Source organism: Felis catus, chromosome E1 (assembly GCF_018350175.1).
Source record: "Felis catus isolate Fca126 chromosome E1, F.catus_Fca126_mat1.0, whole genome shotgun sequence".
NCBI lineage: Eukaryota > Metazoa > Chordata > Mammalia > Carnivora > Felidae > Felis > Felis catus.
In genome coordinates this window covers 3,102,174-3,123,527 of record NC_058381.1, presented here as the reverse complement: position 1 = coordinate 3,123,527, position 21,354 = coordinate 3,102,174, and the positions used below count along the sequence as shown (strand labels likewise).

The following is a 21,354-nucleotide window of genomic DNA, read 5'->3' as shown; positions in this document are numbered from 1 at the left end:
GATTCCAAAGACATTGCCAACACCCACGGGGAGCTCTGAGCTTGGACTTTCTGGGAAAATTCACTTTACACGAATGAGTTTGAAAATACAAAGGCAAATGGGTCTTAAAAAACAGCCACACTTGTGATAGAAATGCAAATTAAAATTCTGCTGGTATATATACCATTTTTCACCTATTAGCCCGTCAAACCCTGATTTAAAAAAAAAATTATGTTTATTTACTTTTTGAGAGAGAGACAAACAGACAGGGTGCGAGTGGGGGAGGGACAGAGAGAGTGGGAGACACAGAATAGCTCAGAGCCTGAAGTGGGGCTTGAACCCACAGACTACGAGATCATGACCTGAGCCAAAGTTGGACGCTCAACCGACTGTGCCGCCCAGGTGCCCCTCAGACCCTGATTTAAAACCCACTCTGCTGCCCAAGCTGAGGGAAAGCAGGTGAGGTGGTTGGGGGTGTATATTGGTAACAAACCCTAGGAAGGAAAATTTGGCATCACCTATCAAAATTTCCACTTTGACCCAGCAAGTCCTATTCTAGAAACATATCCTGTAGATAGACTTGCAGAGATGGGCAGTGTTCTATAATTGCAACTTTGTCATTACAAAGGATTGGAAAAACCCTATGTGACAATCAGTAGGGGCCTGAGGAGATTTCCCCCTTCCCCTTTGATACTTTTTGAACCAAGCAAACATACTACTTACTCAAGAATTAGATTGAAAGATGTTAGTACAGGGGTGCCTGGCTGGCTCAGTTGATTGAGCATCTGACTTTGGCTCGGGTCATGATCTCATGGTTCGTGAGTTCGAGCCCCGCATCGGGCTCTGTGCTGATGGCTCAGAGCCCGGAGCCTGCTTTGGATTCTGTGTCTCCCTCTCTCTCTGTCCTTCCCCCACTCATGCTCTCTCTCTCTCCCTCAAAAATAAGTAATAAAACACTTAAAAAATTTTTTAATCTTTTTTTAAAAATGATATTAGATGCCAAAGATATCTTCAGGGTACATACCTGTTGCCCCGTGAGGAGCTGGCCCCCAAAACGTTTGAGAGCTGCTGGACTACCTGTCCTGTGGCTCAAGGGTGTCAGCTCCGGCTCAGTGGGGCTGGTTTGTCTGCTTAGAGGTGTGACATCTTATGCTGAACAAGCACACCAGGAAGGAAGGTAAGAAGCTTAATATTTGACTCAGTGTTTCTTAGCTCCTATGGACTTCTTTGGGCTGGATCATTTACTATGCCTGTTTTGATTTTTCTCTACCCTTCCTTTCCTTTGTCAAGTGAAAAGCTTTGGCTTTGAGTAAACCACCCTGAGGTCAGGGCACCACAGAGAGATACCATTAGATAAATAAAGAGATGGACAGACAGACCGATGGATGCCTGGGATTAAACATGAGCTGTTCCTCCTCCCTACCTTCCCTTGTCCAGGGGCGTGCCCCTTACACACACACACACACACACACACACACACACACACATGCACGCACACGCATGCACACACAACTTGGCCACCTAAATCTAAATGCCCTAATCTAATAGCACGTATTCATCAATCAATGCCAATACATGGAAATTATATTACATTTGGCTATCTTCCAAATGAAACAGCAAAGCAGTCTATACGACCTGGCCACCTGTGTAATCCTAGTCACGTGCCTTGACAAAAAAAAAAATGTGTCACGTCATCTGGCTCACGCTAACTCTCTCCCATCTCAACCTTTTGATTCATGCTATCTGATTTCATCTACTCGACCTATACCGGAGGCCCACAGGAGCCCTTCTCCGCGGTCCCACACAATTTTTTTTTTTTTATGAGACAGATGGCATTGTATCGGGGTAGGGGATTTGTGGGAGGCATCGGCACTGGGCGCTGGGCCAGGGTGGCACGGGCCATGCTCAAGGCACCCTCTCGGGTGTGGTGCCCACCAGTGAAGCCGCTGGTGTGGACCAAGATGCAGCCAGGGATCCCGCTGATCTGGGCTAGGGCCTCATCCCGAAGTCCCCGCCATGGCTCTGGCAGGGGCAGCCGGCTCTGGAATGAGTGGCGCTCCTTGGGCACACACTGTACCCGCCGCTGTCCAGCCTGGTCCGTGTCGATAACAAAGGCGGCGGTCACCGGAGGGGACAGCCCAGATTCCAGGTCCACCTGGAATCGCCGGGCCGGGGCCTCTGCCACCAAGGCCCAGGCTGGCAGCCAGCTGTGCCGGTAGGAGTCCACTCTCTGCAGAAACTCCTCTCGAACTAGATCCTAGTGCAAACCTTTCCTGGTCTTCTTTACCAACACCGATGTCTTTTAATTTCATCAGCATTTCCTATTGGAAACCACGGTTCTTCCAGGAAAACATTTGGCATTCCCGAATAATACTTTCCAAATGTCTTTTGCTTTTAATGTTTATTCATTTTTGAGAGAGAGAGAGAGAGAGAGAGAGAGAGAGAGAGAGAGAGAGAACACGAGCAGGGGAGGGGCAGAGAGAGAGAGAGAGGGAGACACAGAATCCGAAGCAGGCTTCAGGCTCCGAGCTGTCGGCACAGAGCCCGATGGGGGGCTCAAACTCACCAGCTGTGAGATCATGACCCGAGCGGAAGTCAGACGTTCAACCGACTGAGCCATCCAGGTGCCCCCAAATGTCTTTAATCCAAAGAAGAAGACTTAAAGCCTATTTCTCTTTTTTATACACACCTGAATTAAAAATGATGTGCATATCTTAGGGATAAATTACTTAACTCTTCATGGGTCTATTTATGTATAAGAATGCTCTTTTTAAAAAAAACTTTTTTTTATGATTTTTATTTTATTTTGAGAGAGAGACAGAGTGTGAGTGGGGAAGGGGCAGAGAGAGAGGGAGACACAGAATCCGAAGCAGGCTTCAGGCTCCGAGCTGTCAGCACAGAGCCTGACGTGGGGCTCGAGCTCACGGACTGGGAGATCATGACCTGAGCCAAAGCCGGATGTATAAGAATGCTCTTTAGGGGCACCTGGGTGGCTCAGTCAGTTAAGCTTCCAACTCTTGATCTCAGCTCAGGTCATGATCTCAGGGTTCATGGGATCGAGCTCATCATGGGTTCATGAGCTGACAGTGCAGAGCCTGGTTGGGATTCTCTCTCTCCCACTCTCTCTCAAAATAAATAAACTTTAAAAAAGAATGCTTTTTAAAGCACATATCTTGTCTTAAACGACACACAAACTGAAAGCATTAATAAAATTTAAGACTCATGCAAAAAAAAAAAAAAAAACCCAAAACCCTTTTAATTTTAACATATACCTGCAGAGTCTAGCCCTACCAAGCAAGCTTAAGGATCCGTCTATTTCTAGTGAAAACCCAGGCCACGGACGCCAGGAGCCTGGGCACATAGCACCTCTGCACTCCTGAGACCCCCTCCCATGACCTCTACCTTCGGCAAAGCCTGCAATGACTCAGACAGCCCTGTGGCTCACCTCGCTTCTCTCTCTGACTTCCTTATCAGCCCAGACGTCCTCTTTTGGCCCCAAATAACCTTGCCCCATCCCCACACTCTCCCTCATCCTCCTTCTATCTGGTGCAAATGAACACCACAACTAATTCTCAACACACTATTGGCAGTTCCAAAAAATGGTGTTGGGCGCAAGGCTCTGGGCTTTGCTTGGGTGGTTCCCTCTGCCTGGAAGATACTTCCCCACCCTTGTCTCCCGGGAGAACTCCTACCTAGCTTTCCAGAAATAATCCAAGGGTTATCTGTGAAGACTTCCCTGAGCCCAACCTCAGTTAGAATCGACTGCACCCCATTACCTTTCCCGGCACACTTTATTATGCCTGTTTGTAGACATGGCCATTTCACCATTTCTTCCTTCTAGACGGTATGCTCCTTGAGGGGAGGCTAGATCTTACTGATTTTTTTTCCTTTTGAGAGAGAGAGAGCTCACAATTGAGCAGGGGGCAGTTGGAGAGGGAGAGAGAGAGAGAGAGAGAGAGAGAAAGAGAGAGAGAGAAAGAATTGAGGCTCACCTGATGTGGGACTTGAACTCACAAACTGTGAGATCATGACTTGAGCCTAAATCAGATGCTTAACGATTGAGCCACCCAGGTGCCCAGTCTTACTGATCTTTGTATCTCAGTGCCTGGCATAGGAGTTGGTAAAGAGTAAGAGTTAGAGAAATATTTGAAGAATGTATAAGTGAAGGCAGGCAATCAAGAAGGAAGGAAAGAAGGAAGGAAGGAAGGAAGGAAGGAAGGAAGGAAGGAAGGAAGGAAGGAAGGGATAAATGGGATGGTTAGGTGTCTAAGGACTAAAAATGTTGTATTTTTTTTTTCAACTTTTTTTTTTATTTATTTTTGGGACAGAGAGAGACAGAGCATGAACGGGGGAGGGGCAGAGAGAGAGGGAGACACAGAATCAGAAACAGGCTCCAGGCTCTGAGCCATCAGCCCAGAGCCCGACGCGGGGCTCAAACTCACGGACCGAGAGATCGTGACCTGGCTGAAGTCGGACGCTTAACCGACTGCGCCACCCAGGCGCCCCAGGACTAAAAATGTTTTAGTCCAAGGGACTTAGGTGTGGAGTCTGGATAGCTGGTTTGACTTAGGACTTCACAAAGACTGGTTTCAAAAGGACCCAAAAGAGTCAGTTTAAAAGGAACTTTTTCAGGGTGTCTGGGTGGCTCAGTCAGTTGAGCGTCCAACTTCAGCTCAGGGCATGGTCTCACGGTGTGTGAGTTCGAGCCCCGCATCAGGCTCTGTGTTGACAGCTCAGAACCTGGAACCTGCTTTGGATTCTGTGTCTCTCTTGCTCTATGCCCCTCCCCCGCTCATTCTCCCTCTCTCTCTCTCTCTCTCTCTCTCTCTCTCAAAAATAAATATTAAACACTATATGCTAACTAATTTGGATGTGAATTTTAAAAAATAAAATTAAAAAATAAAAATAAATAAAAACAAAATCTTAAAAAAATATATTAAAAAAACTTTTTTAAAGGAACTTTTTCAAATCAAGTTAGAGGCACGCAAGGAAGGTGGGGGGCAGGCAGCCAGGCGAGGTGCCCGGACTCTCGTACAGGGAGGAGCCAAGACATTTATGCGGATAAACAGACTCTCAACCAGGCTACCAGTAATTTGCATCTGTGCACACAATTTGTACCCTGGCATTCTTCACGCCGTATAAAGTGGTTATGCTGTCCAAATGGTGGCCTCAAGGTTTAATCTCCATGAGTCAGTGTTGTGCACGGCGGCGGAGGGAGGGTGGTGGTGAGGAGGCCTTGGAGGGAAGGGTGTCAGCAGTGAGTGATGGGGAGGAAGAGGAAACAGAAGAGGCCTTTGTGGGAAGAGAGGAAGAGGTTAGGCGAGACCTTAAGAAGAGGGGGTTAAGGAAACTCCTAAGAACAAGGAGAGAGAGTTAAGGTGAGTCCGTGAAGATCAGAAAGGAAGGCAAAGTAGGAAGGCTTCGGCTGTAACTTTGAGCCACCAAATCAAATTCAGCTCAGCCCCGGAGCCCCATGGGCTTTTCTCTGAAGGTGTCTTCACTACAGCCACCAGGACCTGGCTCCTGGAGACAGTACATCATGCTGCTTCAGACCTCCAAGCCTCCCCTCCAGCTATTCCCACTGCTTCGTGGAGCTAATTTTAACATTCTCCAAAACTCAGCCAAGGGTGATCTCACCCCAGAAGTCTTCCCTGACCCCAGAGCTCTGTCCTATTCCCGGAGCACACAAAGGGTGGCTGGCTCAACCAGCACTTTTCCTGGGGTCCCGTGATTGCGGGGTTTCGCTGTTTCTCTCTCCTCTGAGACAGTGAGCTTCCTGCAGGCAGAAGGTTTGACTAATTTCATTCTGTAGCTCCAGTGTCCCTTTTAGGGATGGCTTGCAAAAGATGCTCCATAAACATTTGTTGAAAAGAATTGTGGGGGCTCCTGGATGGCTTAGTTGGTAGGGCATGTGCCCCTTGATCTGTGGTCATGGGTTCAAGCTCCAGGTTGGATGCAGAGTTTACTTAAAAAAAAAAAAAAAAAAGAATTGTAGTAGAGATACTCTATCTGAATCTTTCAGTTAGAAAAATCTGGGGCTGTTTACCTTACAGCATATTTCAAGCACAACTTTTCTTAAATCACGAAAACACAGGTTCTTTACTGATTCTACCCTGGCCCCTCAAGGACACGGTTTCTTGCTCTTTGACTCGACCAAATGGAGTCCTAGAAATTGGGACCATATAGGGAAGGGACTGGGGAGCACCTACACGGGTCCCACCATAACCTATGGGTTCTACAAAAGGCGTACAAGCTCCTCCCACTTCTCTGTGGCTCAATGGCCCCCCATCTGTACAATGGGAACAATAATACTGTACCAGCCTCACAAGGCTATTTGGTGGATGAAAGGAGTTAACGTGAAAAGGAGAAGAGCATTTCCAGTGCTCCGCAAGCTCACGCAAGCTCACTATGTCTCAGGAATTATTATGAAATGCATGTCTTCTGGACGTTGCATCATTCATTCAATGACAATGCATTACTCATTCAACAGAAACCGATCCCCTACTGAGTACGCGACGGCAGGGCACCCTGCGGGAGCTCACACACACACACACACACACACACACCCCAACTGCAGCCTGCCCCAGAATCCGTTTGCTGGGGAGGGCACCCTCTCGCCCTGCCTCCATCAGACCCTGAACCGAAAGACAGCATGCAGTACAATTCAGAAAGGGGCACAGCGCTCCGCTTGCAAAGGCCTCCTTGCAAGTGTGGACCGGCACCCCGTGGCATCACCTTCGAGCTCGTTAGAAACTCAGGTTCAATCTCTTTGCGCTGGGCGGGGACGGATCGCGGGTCCCAGCCCTTGCAAGGTCCGTGGCGGGTCGGAGCTCCCCACTGCGCGGGCAGCACACGCCGGATGGAGCCCATTAAAGGACCGGCGCACTAGGCACGCCGGCGCCACGGGCCCGGGAAGCCTTGGCGGTGTCCACGGAACCGAGGTCGCCGGTGGCCACCTGGCTAATGGGCCGCCCGCTCCCTCACCACTCACGGGGACAGTCACACCCTGAGCAATCCCCGCCCCCCACCCAGGAACTAGCCTTCCCAGAGAACGCCGCTGTAGAACCCAAACCTACCCCGGGAGACACCAGGCCCTGGAGAGGGCAGTTTTGCAGGTCCTAGCAGTTCCCCTCCTAGCCGCTGGGGGACACTAGTCACCAATCTCTTTCCCAGTTTCCTCTTCTCGTTCAAACCCAGCGCCTCTCTCGCGCCAAGAGACGATCGGTCTCGCGAGATCTCTCGTAAACTTACAGAACCGGAAGTAGCGTGTAGCTCTCTTCCCTTTTGCGGCCATCGCTGGAGCTGCAGCGGGTGAGTTTTCGCTGGCCGAGCGCGAGTAATCCGTATGCATCCGTTCGCGGGTGTGCTGTCTTTTGGCCCTAGGGGCCCGATACTCTCCCGGTGAACGAGTAGCGCCGAGGGAGAAGGGCTAGGATGGTCCCCAGCCTGTCTTCCTCTTAATTCCAGGGGCGGCCGACTCGGGAAGGGAGGAGAGGGGTTTGGGAACTCGGAATCGGAGCCCGGAGAGGAGGGGTTCTGCGCAGATGGTTCAAGTCTATTCAGTGTCGTTCCATAAAGAAGAGCCTCGAAATAACTTTGGCAAAGCCAGGGAACTTGCAGGCCGCGCTCATTAGAAGGTTTTCTTGGACCCGAGATGGGCAGCGTTTCCCAGGTTTGGGGAGAACGGAGCTAAATGTGTTCACGTCCGAGTCCGTAGGATATTGGCTTTGGTTGGTCTTTGTAAAGCGTAGTGTTGTAATTGAGTTGTCGGACCGCTTTGCCTTTATCAGAGATACAAGTCCTGTTTTAAGTTCCTTACCCGATATTTCAGGTGCTTGGAGGCTGTGAACTAAAATAAAAGTTTAAGAACTAAAACAAGCCTGTTACGAATGGAAAATAGTTTGTCGGGGGCGCCTGGGTGACTCAGTAGGCTAAGCTACTTGGGCTCAGGTCATGATCTCACGGCTAGTGGGTTTGATCCCCGCGTGGGGCTCTGTGCTGACAGCTCAAAGCCTGGAGCCTGCTTGGGATCCTGTGTCTCCCTCTCCCCGGCTTGCGCTGTCTTGCAAAAATGAGTAAACGTTTAAAAAAAAAAAAACCAACTCTTTGTCCCATAAACGAATATAGAAAGCACGACAGTGTGGGCTTCTGAACCTTCAAGATGAAATTGTTGGAATGTCACTTGTTGGGACGCTGAATGAGGTTTTGAGCATTTAAGGGTTTACGCCTCTTTTCACTCTCTCTTTAGCCAACATGAAGTTCAATCCGTTTGTGACCTCCGATCGGAGCAAGAACCGTAAAAGGCATTTCAATGCACCTTCGCACATTCGCAGGAAGATTATGTCCTCCCCTCTTTCCAAAGAGCTACGACAGAAGTACAACGTTCGATCCATGCCCATCCGGAAGGACGACGAAGTACAGGTATGTGCTGTGCCCGGGTGTCTTGGCAGATACCCCCACACCTGGCATAGAAGAGGGATCATCTGCTGAGAAAGATGCACTTGAGACCGTGCTCCCCAGAGCGGGATTGCACAAGGGCACTAAGAACCCAAACAGGAAAAAAAACAGCAATTGCCCCAAGTATCAGAAAGCGGAAAGGTGGTTCGGAACCAGAGTGTTACCCCGCGGTTCTCTTTTTCTTGGTGCGTTTGGTGGTTGAAGAGGCTGTCGAGGGTCCAGATACAGAAGCTGTAACTGAACCGTAGTCTTCTCTGGTGGTTTCACATTTACAGGTGAATATCTTGCCAAATCTATTTAAGCGAACGTTTCTGTGAACGTTATTTAGCTGGAACATGCCGCTGTCGATTGCAGGATTTTAGACCGTCTCTAAAGCAACTCGTCTGTCCCCGGTACTATTTGATGAGGTTAATACCCATTTAAAGATGAAGCCAGTTCCCAAGTAGTGGTGCAGGTTGCGAACAGCCCCTGGTTGCTACTGGGCTGGTGCTAGAATTGCCACTAGATTTGGGAGGTCTTCTCTGTTTTTGTGATCGTCTTCATGCGAGAAAATGTGCTTCTGGAAAGAAAGCTCTGGTTTCTTTCAGAAGCATTTTGGGTTGCTTCCTGGCGAACAGGATCTTAGGGCTACCGGGTAGGACGCTGTTAAACTTTGGGGAAGAATTGGGTTTTTTCCCATGTATTTGCTGCTGCCTACTCTGTGACCGGGTGGGACACTTTATTGGGTTGTGAATTAAATCTTGTGGCCTCTCGCTTCCTCTGAGATGGAGTAAAGTTCCTTGTGGTCACCCAGCTACAAAAAGCCTAAGTGGACTCGTTTTTAACCTACCAAGCCCACCACTGCAGACCATCAGTTGATGGGCGAACTGTCCATCACAAGGCGTATATGGGGGCAGGGTTTATTTGCAGGCTAATTAAAGCCAGAGAGAATTACTCCCATGTTTCCAGTAACTGTTAACATCTTTCAAAACTGAAGGGTCTTACAGATCTGAGAGAGTAAATGACATTTATGTGATTTAGTTTTCCTGATTTGCAAGGTTGACTTTCTTAATATTTCTGTCATTCGTGAATTTGTATTTAGGTTGTGCGAGGACACTACAAAGGTCAGCAGATTGGCAAAGTAGTCCAGGTTTACAGGAAGAAATACGTCATCTACATTGAACGAGTGCAGCGAGAGAAGGCCAATGGCACAACTGTCCACGTGGGCATCCACCCCAGCAAGGTGGGTGTTTCTGAGAATGCGTGAGAGAAGGAAATTACAGCAAGTGTTGGCAGGTGGGACTGCTTGTTTGCAGAGCAATCCCATAGAAATAGACTCCTGATTTTAGAGGTTCTAGAAACCAGTCTTAGGGCAAATACCATATTTGAATGGAGTCCTGGAAACCGGTCTAAAAATTTTTATGAGATCAAGTTGTTTTTAACAGTCATTTTGTATATTTAATGTACCTTTTGGTCAGTAGCAATTAGTAAACTGATCAGTCTGACAACAAAATTTAAAATCAAGAAATGGGTTATTTTTTTTTATTTTTTAATGTTTATTTTGAGACAGAGTGAGCAGGGGAGGGGCAGAGAGAGAGGGAGGCAGAGAATCCCAAGCAGTCTCTGCACTGTCCCCGCAGAGCCCAGTGTGGGGCTCGAACTCACAAACGGTAAGATGGTGACCTGAGCAGAAATCAAGAGTCAGATGCTTAACTGATTGAGCCATCCAGGCGCTGCTAGGAAATAGGGTAATTTTTAGATTAAATGGAGCTGATCCCCTATTTGTTTTTACATATTAAAGTGGAGTCAGTATGGCAAGTTTACAGCCTTGCAGAGATTTCATACATTTACAAATGGGGAAGAAAACTGGAGCACAGAAGCTAAGATCTCCTGGATGGTGATCGTGTCTGAGCCAGGATAGAAAATCCTGTCTGGTAATAACCCATAACAGGTGCCTGTCTGGAACTTGGATGTGAATTCTCTGATCCAGCAGTCTCTGATTGATCTCTATTTTAAGAGAGAGCAAGCCAGGGAGGGGCAGAGAGAGGGAAAAAGAATTCCAAGCAGGCTCTGCACTGGCAGCAAAGAGCCTGACGTGGGGCTCGAACTCACAGAGATAGGACCTGAGCTGAAATCAAGAGTCGGCCACTTAGAACTGACTGAGCTACTGATGGCTCCCCAGTTTTGTGTTTTTTGTTTTGAAACATTTTATGTTGCCACCGTAAATCTCTTTCTCAAACCACAGGAAAGTTGAAAGACTGGTGTGGTAAAATTCCTACATATCTTTCACCTGGAATTCACTATAAATATCTTCCCGCATTTTCTTTACCCCTCTTCAATACCCCCAGTGGATTACAAGCGTCTTGACACATCCTCGCATGTTCTCTCAAGAGCAAGGACTTTCTCGTTTTCTGACCTTCGCCAGTCATATGTGCATCTGGAAAGAAACCTCTGGGTTTCTTTCAGAAACACTTTGGGTTGCCTCCTGGTGAACAGGATCGCTAGGACTACCCGGACTGTTAAACTTTGGGAAAGAGTTGGGTTCTTTGCCACGTGTATTTGCTGCTGCCTACCCTGGCAGGCAGGCAGGCAGGCAGACCTGGATTCCAGGTGAGGAAATCTTGGTCTTTTCAAGGTAGCACAGCTGAGGACATACCCACTTCCTCGCTGTGGCGCAGTGATCCACCTTCCTGTCTTGAGTTCCGCCTGGGGACGTCACACATACAAAGGCAGGTGACTCCAACCCAGACCTCGGCGTCCAGTGGCCTACTTTGCATTTCAGCTTGGATTTCTGATAGATGACCTCAGACCTAATGTGTTCAAACTTCTGACTTGGTTCACAGTTTGCCGCCATCGCCGTGTAGGGCAGCTCTATCCTCCCAACTGCTCAGGACAAAAATGTCATTTATTATTTTATACCCCCCTGTCAGCTACTGTCTGTTCTATCCAGAATCCTGTCTGTTCCCATCAGAGTGGCCTTTTTGTTTCTATTTTTATAGAAGTTTGTTTGTTTATTTTGAGGGAGAGAGAATCCCCAGCAGGCTCCCCACCGTCCGTGCAGAACCCGGTGTGGGGCTAGAACTCACAAACCATGAGATCGTGACCCAAGCCTAAGTCAAGAGTCGGATGCACTCAGGTGCCCCAGAGTGGCCTTTTAAGACCTTACTCGATCCCCTCAGCAGCCGCTTGTAGACGTCCACTCTTCGTGATCTAGTCTGCTGGCCTCCTTGCTCGTATAGCCGAACTGCTCACAACATGTCTGCTGTGAGCAGCATCACCTGGCCGCCTGATCAGAGTTCCAGATTCTGTTCCAGGTCTACTGGGGCAACACCATTAATCTGTTTTCACAAGCTCTCCGGTTGATTCTTAAGACACACTTAAGTTGAGAAACATGTACGTATAAACCTTTTAAGTTCTGCCTTTGGACCTTTGGACTTGCTGTACTTTCACCAGAATCGCTCTTCACTTTACCCCCTGTTTTTCCAGGTGTTTATCTTTTTTTTTATTATTATTGGAATCTATTGGGTGTCTGGATGGCACAGTTGGTTAAGCATCCAGTTGTTGATTTCAACTCAGGTCATGATCTCATGGTTCGGGAGTTTGAGCTGGCAGCTCAGAGCCCATTTGGTCTTCTCTCGCTCCCTCTCTGCCTTTCCACTGCTCGCACGTGCCCTCTCAAAAATGAATAAGCGTTAAAAAAATAAAATATACTTGACAGAATGTGTCAATTCAAGGTGTATGAGCCATTAGTTTGATAGCTTTATATATAATATGATTGCCACCGTAGCAATAACGAGCACCTCTGTGTGGTGCATAGCTATCCTTTTTTTATAAAATTTTTTTTTTTTTTCAACGTTTATTTATTTTTGGGACAGAGAGAGACAGAGCATGAACGGGGGAGGGGCAGAGAGAGAGGGAGACACAGAATCGGAAACAGGCTCCAGGCTCTGAGCCATCAGCCCAGAGCCCGACGCGGGGCTCGAACTCACGGAGTGTGAGATCGTGACCTGGCTGAAGCCGGACACTTAACCGACTGCGCCACCCAGGCGCCCCTGCATAGCTATCCTTTTTAGTAATTGGAGTAACTAAGTTCTAGTCTCTTAGCAAGTTTGGTGATTATGATACAGTATTGTGTAGAGATCACTGTGCTGTACATTGTATCTCCAGGGGGTTACTGTTTGTAACTTTGTACCCTTAACATCTATCCTGTCTCCTATCCCTTGGTGACCACCATTGTATTCTGATTTTACAATTCCACGTGTTCGTGAGCCATACAGTACAGATCTCTGACTTCTCTCACCGTAATGTGTTCAAGTTTTCAAGTGTCTGTTTGAATGGAGCCTTACCAGTAAGGCCTTGTTTGACCACCCTGTGACTTAGCCTGTTTGCCAGCATTCCTTCGCCTCCCCACGTTGCCCGGTTTTTCTCTATGTCAGAGTCTGATATACATTCACTTAATTTGTTTTCTCTCTCGCCATACTAAAATACAAGCTCTCTGATGGCAGAGATTCTCTTTTCGGTCATTGTGCTGTGTTTGCAAACCTGGTTCAGTGCCCTTTACCCCTTTCCCTCACCTTCCTTCATAAAACTAAAATTTATCGTAACCTGGAGGTCTTTAACAATTAGATCTGTTGAAACAAGGTCTGTACGATGATTTTGTGGGCTGAAGCGTGAATAGGGGCTACGTTTCCAACTTTATGATTCTGAGGTTATAATAGAAACAAAAATACATATGGTTAGCTTGTGAAACTAGTAACTGTTTAAAGCTTAGAAATGTTTCTGTTTTTCTGCAGGTGGTTATCACTAGACTAAAACTGGACAAAGACCGCAAAAAGATCCTTGAACGCAAAGCCAAATCTCGCCAAGTAGGAAAGGAAAAGGGCAAATATAAGGAAGAAACAATTGAGAAGATGCAGGAATAAAGTACTCTTATATTCAACTTTAAATAAAAACTGTTAAAATGATAAAATGATGGGCCTTCAATTTCTGTGTGGTGCCTGGAGATACTACCTACTTCACAGGGGACCCATTTTCAGGGAAGTTAGGTGGCATTTGCCATCTGGAGGCAGGCCGCCCCTATCTCGTGGCTTCATTTACTGTTTGGGTTTTTTCATGTGAGCATCAGTTCTTTTAACAACTGGGATTTAACAATATTCTGAAATCAGGACTGCTAAGGTAGTGATTTTTTTCTTTTCTTTTCTTTCCTGGAGTTGGCTCCGTGCCCAGCATGTGGCTGGAACTCACAGCCCTGAGATAGTCACTCTGCATGGACTGAGCCAGCCTGGGGCCCCTCTTCATTTTTACAGCAGGCAGTATTTGGGGGACATCATGGCTCATTGAGAAGGCCTAGATAGGAAGCTATGTGGGATCCTGCCTCTTGAACCTGTCTCCTGTTATGCTATGTGCACGTCTATGTTGTAGTAGCCTATTTTTTAATTTTTTTTCCTGAAAGTTAGATTGCCATTGGGTTGAAAGTCTTGTCAGGAGGACAGGAGCTGCTAGGCTTTCCCAGCAGCGTCCAGTCCCCTGCCCCAGGCTGTTCCCCTACAGTGAGAAGCTGCAGGATCCCTGGCCTGCCCGCGGGCCCCCTTTACCAACCTGTTTTAATGCACTGGTGCCGCACGGAAGGGGGCCATTATATCAGAGTTTAACGAAACAAATCTTCGGGCTGCAGTTAGAAGTAAGCGCCGTCCATCTGAATGAAACGCAGGTTCTCGCGACCACGTTAGTAGGTGGAGGCACTGCAGACACGGACGCCTCTGCCCTCATTTTAGATTAAGCTGCCGGACTCAATGCTGACTGCAGGTTGACTTCGAGAGTTGCAGGCTTTGCAACAACGTGGGAAAATAACCGGTTTTGCGGCGGGGGACCGGGCTCCGTGGCTTGTTCTGCCAAGGTCACGCGCACGCCGGCCTCGCGTATCCCTAGTCCCCGCCACCTCCCAACAACAGGTGGGGCAGGACCCTCACGAAACCCCTTCCCGAGCGTGGAAAGGGTGCCGGCCGGCCCGCGGCGTCAAGGGCGGGGCTTCCGGCCGGCGCGGAGCAGCTTCCGGGGCGAGCGGCTTGAGGGACCTACTGGGCACGCGCGGGCGGGAGGCGAGACCGCGGCTGGACGCGGGGTGGGCGGTCCCCGACGCCGCGGCCCCAGGCAAATACCCCTCACCGCCCGGGCGTCCCGTCCTCCCCTCTGGCCTCGCGGGGTTGGCGGGGCGGGTCCGCGGCCGGGCCCGGGAGGGGCGGAGCCCGCGGGAGTGCGGGGAGGAAGGCCGCGCAGGGGTAGGTGGTCCCCGAACCAGGTCCCAGGAGGAGGTGGAGTGTCCGTGTTGGAAGGTGCGGGGACACTGGGCTTAGCGTTTTATCCGCCGTTACCGCCGAGTCTTCATCCGGAAACTGGTACCTCCGCTGTGACGGTGGAGGACACTGAAACCTCAGTAACTGCCGGAGGCAGACACACAGCGAGTGGTAGAGTCCTAAATTGAATTCCCACGCCGCCACCCTTGGCCCTCCCTCTGCACGGCCTCGCCGCTGCACCCGGACGGGAAGTGTTTGCAAACGTCCTTTGAGCATCTTTTGTCTCGGCTTTGTATTCCTTGGCCCTCCGAGCGAAAACAGCTAGGTGGGTGGCCCAGCTCCTGCCTGCTAGGTTGCGTATACCTGAACCAGTCGCTACAAATACAAAGCGAAGGGCTCCGCTGAGTGCCCCGCCCCCAGGGAGGGGGGCGTGGCCATCAGCTGGAGTTGCCGAATGCATCGGGAAGCAGGCCGATTTGAGCTGGGGATGACCCGGAAGATCAGTGAAAGGACGTTCCAGATCTGGGGCGCCAAAGCAAAGACTCACAGGTGGGTGAGGAAGGGAGGTGTTTCCAGTTTTCTCTAACCAAAGGTCATTTATCAGTTTCCCCCCAACAGGTACAGATCGCACCGGGAAGCTGAACACAGTCCTTTCATGCTGCTGTGGAACAGGTGTTGAAAACCCAGATAGCCGCAGGGATGGGCAGGTAAGCTGAACAAGGTAGCAGGTGGCTTAGGGACCCTGAGAAACAGGAGCGTGCAGACTGTTTAACGGGAGCTGCTGTCTCCACTCCAGCCAGTTGCTGCCAAGCAGCAAAGTTCCCAGCGTATCCAGATCTTCCCGTTTTCCAAGCACATCAGTCAAGATGCTTCTGTGAAATCCCCCAATCTCTAAGTATAGGTAAATCGTTCTAATTAAAAAAAAAAAAAAAGTACACTAGGTAGACTAACCAAAGTAGGTCTGTTAGCCAAATGTGGTTTTTGGGCTGTGCCTCAGAATTTCCTGCTATAGTGTAAGGACCGTATCTCATATTAAAGACTGAGATTTTGCATCTTTTGATTATAAATTGTTTCCAGCCTGTCTTCTTTCTTTTACAAGCTGGAAATGAGGCCCTTCCTTCCTTTGCAGTCCCCTGAAGGGCCTCCTACAGCTGCCAGTGCAGCCACTCAATTTCGGAGAGACGCTGGTTCCAGTGAGGAGTCTGGAAGGCACTTTACTGGATCCCGTTGAATATCTTGCGGTTTTCAGGTCTGTTCTAAGGACCACTAAGGCTGTGAGATGACAACAGATACTCCTTCAGAAACAAAGCGCCATGTCCAGGATTAAATGAGACTGGTAGATGAAGCAAACTTTGTTTTACTGCAGAACGTCTCAGAGCCTTTAGAACATCATCACACACTGAGGATCTTGAGTTCAGACTCAAACAGCACTTGCAAACGTTCTGTTTCTTCACTACTAAAATGTGTGTCTTCCACATGTTTTAATTTGGATGTGTTCATTTAATAAAGCTTCTCTGTTTTTCCGCTCAAAAGAAGGCCATCAGTAAGGCAGTGGTTTTGTCGTCAGTAATGTCTTAGAATCAGGAATGTTCCACGGTCAACCAGTGATGTTGAGTGAGGGAGTTTGAAGCCTTTTTAGTGGAGAACCTTCAGGACCTCGGCTCAGCTATGACCCTTGCTCAGAGCTCTGAACCCTTTTCATCTTTCTCTGCTTTTCAGGATTCTGCCCTATCCCTCAGCTCTGCATTTGATGGCTGGGATCCTGGGGATCTTGTTTTCCTCTGACTGTTGGGATTCCTGTTACCATCATATGAATTCTTCCCCCGGCCACATCACCATCCCACCATCTGGAGTTGTGCTAAGGAATCTGGGTTTAGACACCTGAGTATCAAGTTCTGTCCCTGAGGAATTCTCCGACCTTGGTGGACTGTGGACTCGGTTTGGGGTATCTCTTTTTGGCATGATACTCTCCTGACAAATCTGTACATAACGTATAATATTTCCATTTCTGGAAACACCCTGCTGCCTCAATTCAGAGCCATCAAGCCTGTACCCGAAAGTGTCTCCCAGCCTTGGGAGGACCCAGGTTCATTTCGACTCACTGTTTTTTTTTTTTTTCTGGAAATATGTGGCTCTCAGCTCAGGCAATGTCAAAACAGCCCAGGCCTACAGACCTCCCAGGAGGACAGAATTTTTTTTTCTTACCCACGAAGCGGGACTCACGTGGTTGGATAGGAGACCTTGTCTTTATTTCCGGGATCTTCCATATAATATTCACATGACTCACATGCCAAGTCATTTATGGTGGCGTGGCTTCATTCCAGGTACCCTCCGCTCTCCCTTCCCCAGTCCCGATGTGGCTGCCAGGAATGGTCCCTGTGGCTGCAGCTGGCCTTGTCTCAAGAGGTAGCGACCTTTGGCGGGTATGACCGAAGACTAGAGGTGTTTGGAAGCCTCTGGAAGGACTGCTGAAGGGTGCAGGGACACAATGCTGGACAGTCATGAGAATGTGGTCCCTCGGGGTAAGGACTCAAACTCTTCATTCACTAATCCTGTGTATGGTCAACAGGGGAAAACCATCGTCGTAAAATCTCTTACCACCTTCTCCTCGATTCTCCTAAAGCAAGGACAGGCTCTTGGGCCACAAGAAATTGATTATGCTGATTGCGGAAAGGCTGAAGAGCCCTCTCTGCCGTGAACTTCAAGTTCAAAGTTTGCTGTTATCGTGTGATAGCCTAGCAATGTTCTCCTGTTTATATTATTTAAAAAAAAATGTTTTTTTTAACATTTATTTATTTTTGAGAGACAGAGAGGGACAGAATGCAAGCCGTGGAGGGTCAGAGAGAGACGGAGACACAGGATCTGGAGCAGGCTCCAGGCTCTGAGCTGTCAGCACACAGCCTGATGCGGGACTCGAACCCACAAACTGTGAGATCGTGACCTGAGCCGAAGTCGGATGCTCAACTGACTGAGCCACCCAGGCGCCCCTCCTGTTTATATTATTTTTAAAATTACTGAGGGAGGGGCACCTGGGTGGCTTAGTTGGTTAAGTGTCCAACTTCAGGTCAGGTCATGATCTCATGATTCATGGGTTCAAGCCCTGCGTCGGGCTCTGTGCTGACAGCTCAGGGCCTGGGGCCTGCTTTGAATTCTGTGTCTCCCTCTTTCTCTGCTGATCCCCTGCTTGCACTCTGTCTCTCTCTCTCTCAAAAATAAATAAACATAAAAAGTTTTTTAAAAACAAACAAAAAAAGCTACCGAAGGAAGGTATTAGTCCACTGCCCTTAAGCATTTCCATTTATCCTGTCTCCTGTTCAATTAATGAAGGCCAGTTAATCAGGTTTCCCCGTATGAGCTAACAGTTTCATTTGTTCTGTTTGCCTGAAATCTAAAATTACTCCATATTTGCGTATATATCTTACTGATGTAAAATTCTTTTGACATGCTCTGGTTTTGGATGGTCTTCGTTGGCTTTTTAATTTTTTTTTTAATTTTGAGAGACAGAGACTCTCAGGCAGTCTCCATGCGCAACACAGAGCCCAGTGTGGGGCTCGATCCCGCTACTGTGAGTTCGTGGCCTGAGCCGAAATCAAGAGTCAGACGCTTAACCGACTGAGCCACCCAGGCACCCCTTGCTTGGCTTTTTATTTTTTAAAAAAAAATTTTTTTTTTAAACTTTTTTTTATTTATTTTGGGGACAGAGAGAGACAGAGCATGAACGGGGGAGGGGCAGAGAGAGAAGGAGACACAGAATCGGAAACAGGCTCCAGGCTCTGAGCCATCAGCCCAGAGCCCGACGCGGGGCTCGAACTCACGGACCGCGAGATCGTGACCTGGCTGAAGTCGGACGCTTAACCGACTGCGCCACCCAGGCGCCCCTTGCTTGGCTTTTTAGTTGCCTTTTTCTGTTACTGCTTTGTACTATTATCGTGTTATCTTTCTTCTATGTAGTCGTCTTCAAATATCAGATGGAAGAATGCAGAACTCTGGAAGGAAAGTCTTCCAGATGGAATATCAGTGAATCGAACTCTGTTTCTTTCTCCCTTTCCTAGGATCCTTCTTACAGCTCTCCATGATGCCCCAGAAAGCTGGAAATGACTCCCCTGGTGTTTCCAGCACAAGTGAAACGGAAATGGAGATAAGTAACATGAGAAAAAAGTTTCTTACAAGTGTGACAAAGTTAGTAGAAAGCAAAAGTTACAACAGCAAGGTATTTTCCAAAGAAAAGTACTTTCAAACAATAAAAGAAGTCAAAGAAGCCAAGGAAAAGGGGAAGAAGTCATCACGTGACTACCGCCGCGCAGCAAAATATGACGTGATCTCCGTGCAAGGCACGGAGAAGCTAATAGAGGCTGCTCACAGGGAACGTGATCGAATACGGTATTACGTACATAAGGAAGAGTTGTTTGACATTCTTCACGACACACATCTCAATATTGGACACGGTGGGCGGACACGGATGCTCAAGGAGCTACAAGGAAAATACGGGAATGTCACCAAAGAAGTCATTGTCTTGTATCTGACACTCTGTAAACAGTGCCACCAGAAGAACCCAGTGCCCAAGAGAGGTCTTGCGCCCAAGCCCATGCCTTTTAAGGACATCGACTCCAGATGCCAAGTTGAAGTACTTGACATGCAGTCAAATGCCGATGGTGAGTTCAAGTTTATTTTGTATTACCAGGACCACTTGACCAAGTTTATCGTCTTACGACCGTTAAGAGCTAAACAGGCCCACGAGGTGGTCAGTGTCCTGTTGGATATTTTCACAATTCTCGGTACCCCTGGCGTGTTAGAATCTGACAGCGGCGTGGAGTTCACAAACCAGGTTGTTAATGAGCTCAATGAGGTATGGCCGGAGCTGAAGATGGTCTGTGGTCAGCACCGCCCTGGCCAAGGCCAGGGCTCCCTGGAGCGAGCGAGCCGTGACGTCAAGAACATGATACGTGCCTGGATGCAGAGTCACCGGTCACGCCGCTGGGCCGAAGGCCTGCGATTTGTGCAGCTGGCGAGGAATCAGGTGTTCGACGTTTCCTTGCAGCAAAGTCCATACGAAGCGATGTTTGGCTGTAAGGCCAAACTCGGCCTGTACTCCTCACACTTACCCCGCGAAACCGTGGCCGTCTTACAGACAGAGGAAGAGCTGGAAATTGCAGAAAAACAGCTAGAAAGCAGCCTTTGGATCAGGCAGGAAGAAAGGACTGAGATGGGAGCAGACAGATCTGATATGGATGAGGACATCGATCCCACGCCTCCGGAACCTACAGAGCCCAGCACCTCACAGGGGGCCCCAGGCCTCTTCTGCTGGTGAACGGGCGCCTGCTGGGTGCTGTCCAGCCATCTGAGAACTGTCGCAGGATTCCCCGGGGAAAGGAACATGAAGGCCGCGCTCCCCACAGTCACTCACGTTGTCCACGGCAGTGCTTGCAGCGAGGGGAGAAGCGGGCCGGGTCCGTAACAAATGACCACAAACTTAGCGGCTTAACAGGAATATACCCTTTGGCAGCTCTGGAGGCCAGAAGTTCAAGATCAAGGTGTCGGCAGGGCTTGTTGCTTCTGGAAGCTCGGAGAGAATCCGTCCCGTGCCTTTCTCCTCTCCCTGGTGGCCGCTGGCAGTCCTCTGCGTTTCTTGGCTTCCTCGAGTCTCTGCCTCATCTTCACGTGGAGCTTCGCCTGGCCTTTCCCCCTCTGTCTCTCTGCGATCTCCTTTTCTGTCTCTTAAAAGGACACCACGGCATCCGAACCCCATGCCATTGGATTTAAGGTCCTCCCCTATCAGGGATGATCTCCTCTCGACATCCTCACCTTAATTGTATCTGCAAAGACCCTTTTTCCAAGTGAGGTCCAATTCACGGGTGTTGGGGGTTTGGACTTGGACATACCTTTCTTGGGACACAGTTCTACCAACTACAGCCAGTAGAAGAGTATTTCTGCCTGCAGAACATGAACCGATGGGGTCTTAAGTGTGGTGCCCTACGTACATCTAGTACGTATTCCTTCTGCCAAGCCCCCCTCCTCAGACAACATCCCGAAAGGTGGGGGCATCGGAGGAAGAGGTGTAGTGAGAAAAGAGGAGAGCGGCCACCTCGGCATCTGAGCTCTATTTCCTGCTTCCAGAAGAACTGTATGTGCCACCCCTGCTGTCACAATGGCATGCGCAGGCAACTGTGACCTGCCTGAAACCTATTTTAAAAGGTCAGAATTAAGGCATGGCTGGGATTTGGGTCTGAATCTGCCAGTGGTCTATGCCTCAAGAATAGAAAAGCGTGTCTGTCTGGAGCAGGTCAGTGCGTTCTAGGAAGTGACCAGTAGCCAGGGAAGCAACCGGAGACCGGAGCAAAGTGCAGACGTTGGCCGGAGGTCACGGCTCCACCCGTGGAGCAAAGGCCAGTCTGGGTCACGGTTCAGACTAGGGATCGCCAGCCTGGCCGAAGAGAACGATGATCCCCTGGATCTGTGTTCTGCTGTATTCCCAAGGCCCAGACGAATCCCTAGCCCATCAGAGGTGTTCGGTAAGGATTTGTTGTGGGAACAGGAGATTCTGCAGAGACGGGTACTGGGAAGGAGGGGCCTGAGGTCGTCATTCTCCCGGGCACCCTTCCTGCATGTCCTGGAGCCATCCGAACGAAGCCCATTCTGCTCACCCCCT

General features: G+C 49.0%; 2 protein-coding genes and 1 long non-coding RNA gene across 22 annotated transcripts; 2 read left to right on the top strand and 1 right to left on the bottom strand.

Moving 5' to 3' along the window:
• Positions 1 to 5,184: 5,184 nt before the first annotated feature.
• Positions 5,185 to 7,184, bottom strand: LOC109494174. Its single transcript, XR_002148806.2, has 2 exons — positions 7,056 to 7,184; positions 5,185 to 5,944 (listed from the first exon to the last, which is right to left on the bottom strand). It is a non-coding gene; the product is annotated as an uncharacterized LOC109494174 (long non-coding RNA).
• RPL26 (ribosomal protein L26) lies at positions 7,152 to 13,384 on the top strand. Its single transcript, XM_006939783.3, has 4 exons — positions 7,152 to 7,290; positions 8,228 to 8,400; positions 9,518 to 9,658; positions 13,209 to 13,384. Exons 2-4 carry the CDS (start codon positions 8,233 to 8,235, stop codon positions 13,335 to 13,337), a joined length of 438 nt encoding a protein of 145 aa, XP_006939845.1. The 5' UTR covers positions 7,152 to 7,290; positions 8,228 to 8,232; the 3' UTR covers positions 13,338 to 13,384.
• Positions 13,385 to 14,478: 1,094 nt separating this feature from the next.
• On the top strand, positions 14,479 to 20,924 carry KRBA2 (KRAB-A domain containing 2). Of its 20 annotated transcripts, none has more exons than XM_045044272.1 (4): positions 14,480 to 14,693; positions 15,327 to 15,415; positions 16,428 to 17,230; positions 18,761 to 20,924. In XM_045044272.1, exons 3-4 carry the CDS (start codon positions 17,197 to 17,199, stop codon positions 20,014 to 20,016), a joined length of 1,290 nt encoding a protein of 429 aa, XP_044900207.1. In that variant the 5' UTR covers positions 14,480 to 14,693; positions 15,327 to 15,415; positions 16,428 to 17,196; the 3' UTR covers positions 20,017 to 20,924. The 20 variants fall into 20 exon arrangements, with proteins under 20 accessions (XP_044900215.1, XP_044900213.1, XP_044900214.1 ...); XM_045044275.1 differs by having other exon boundaries at positions 15,313 to 15,415; positions 17,033 to 17,230; XM_006939776.5 differs by having other exon boundaries at positions 15,313 to 15,415.
• The last annotated feature ends 430 nt before the right edge of the window (positions 20,925 to 21,354 follow it).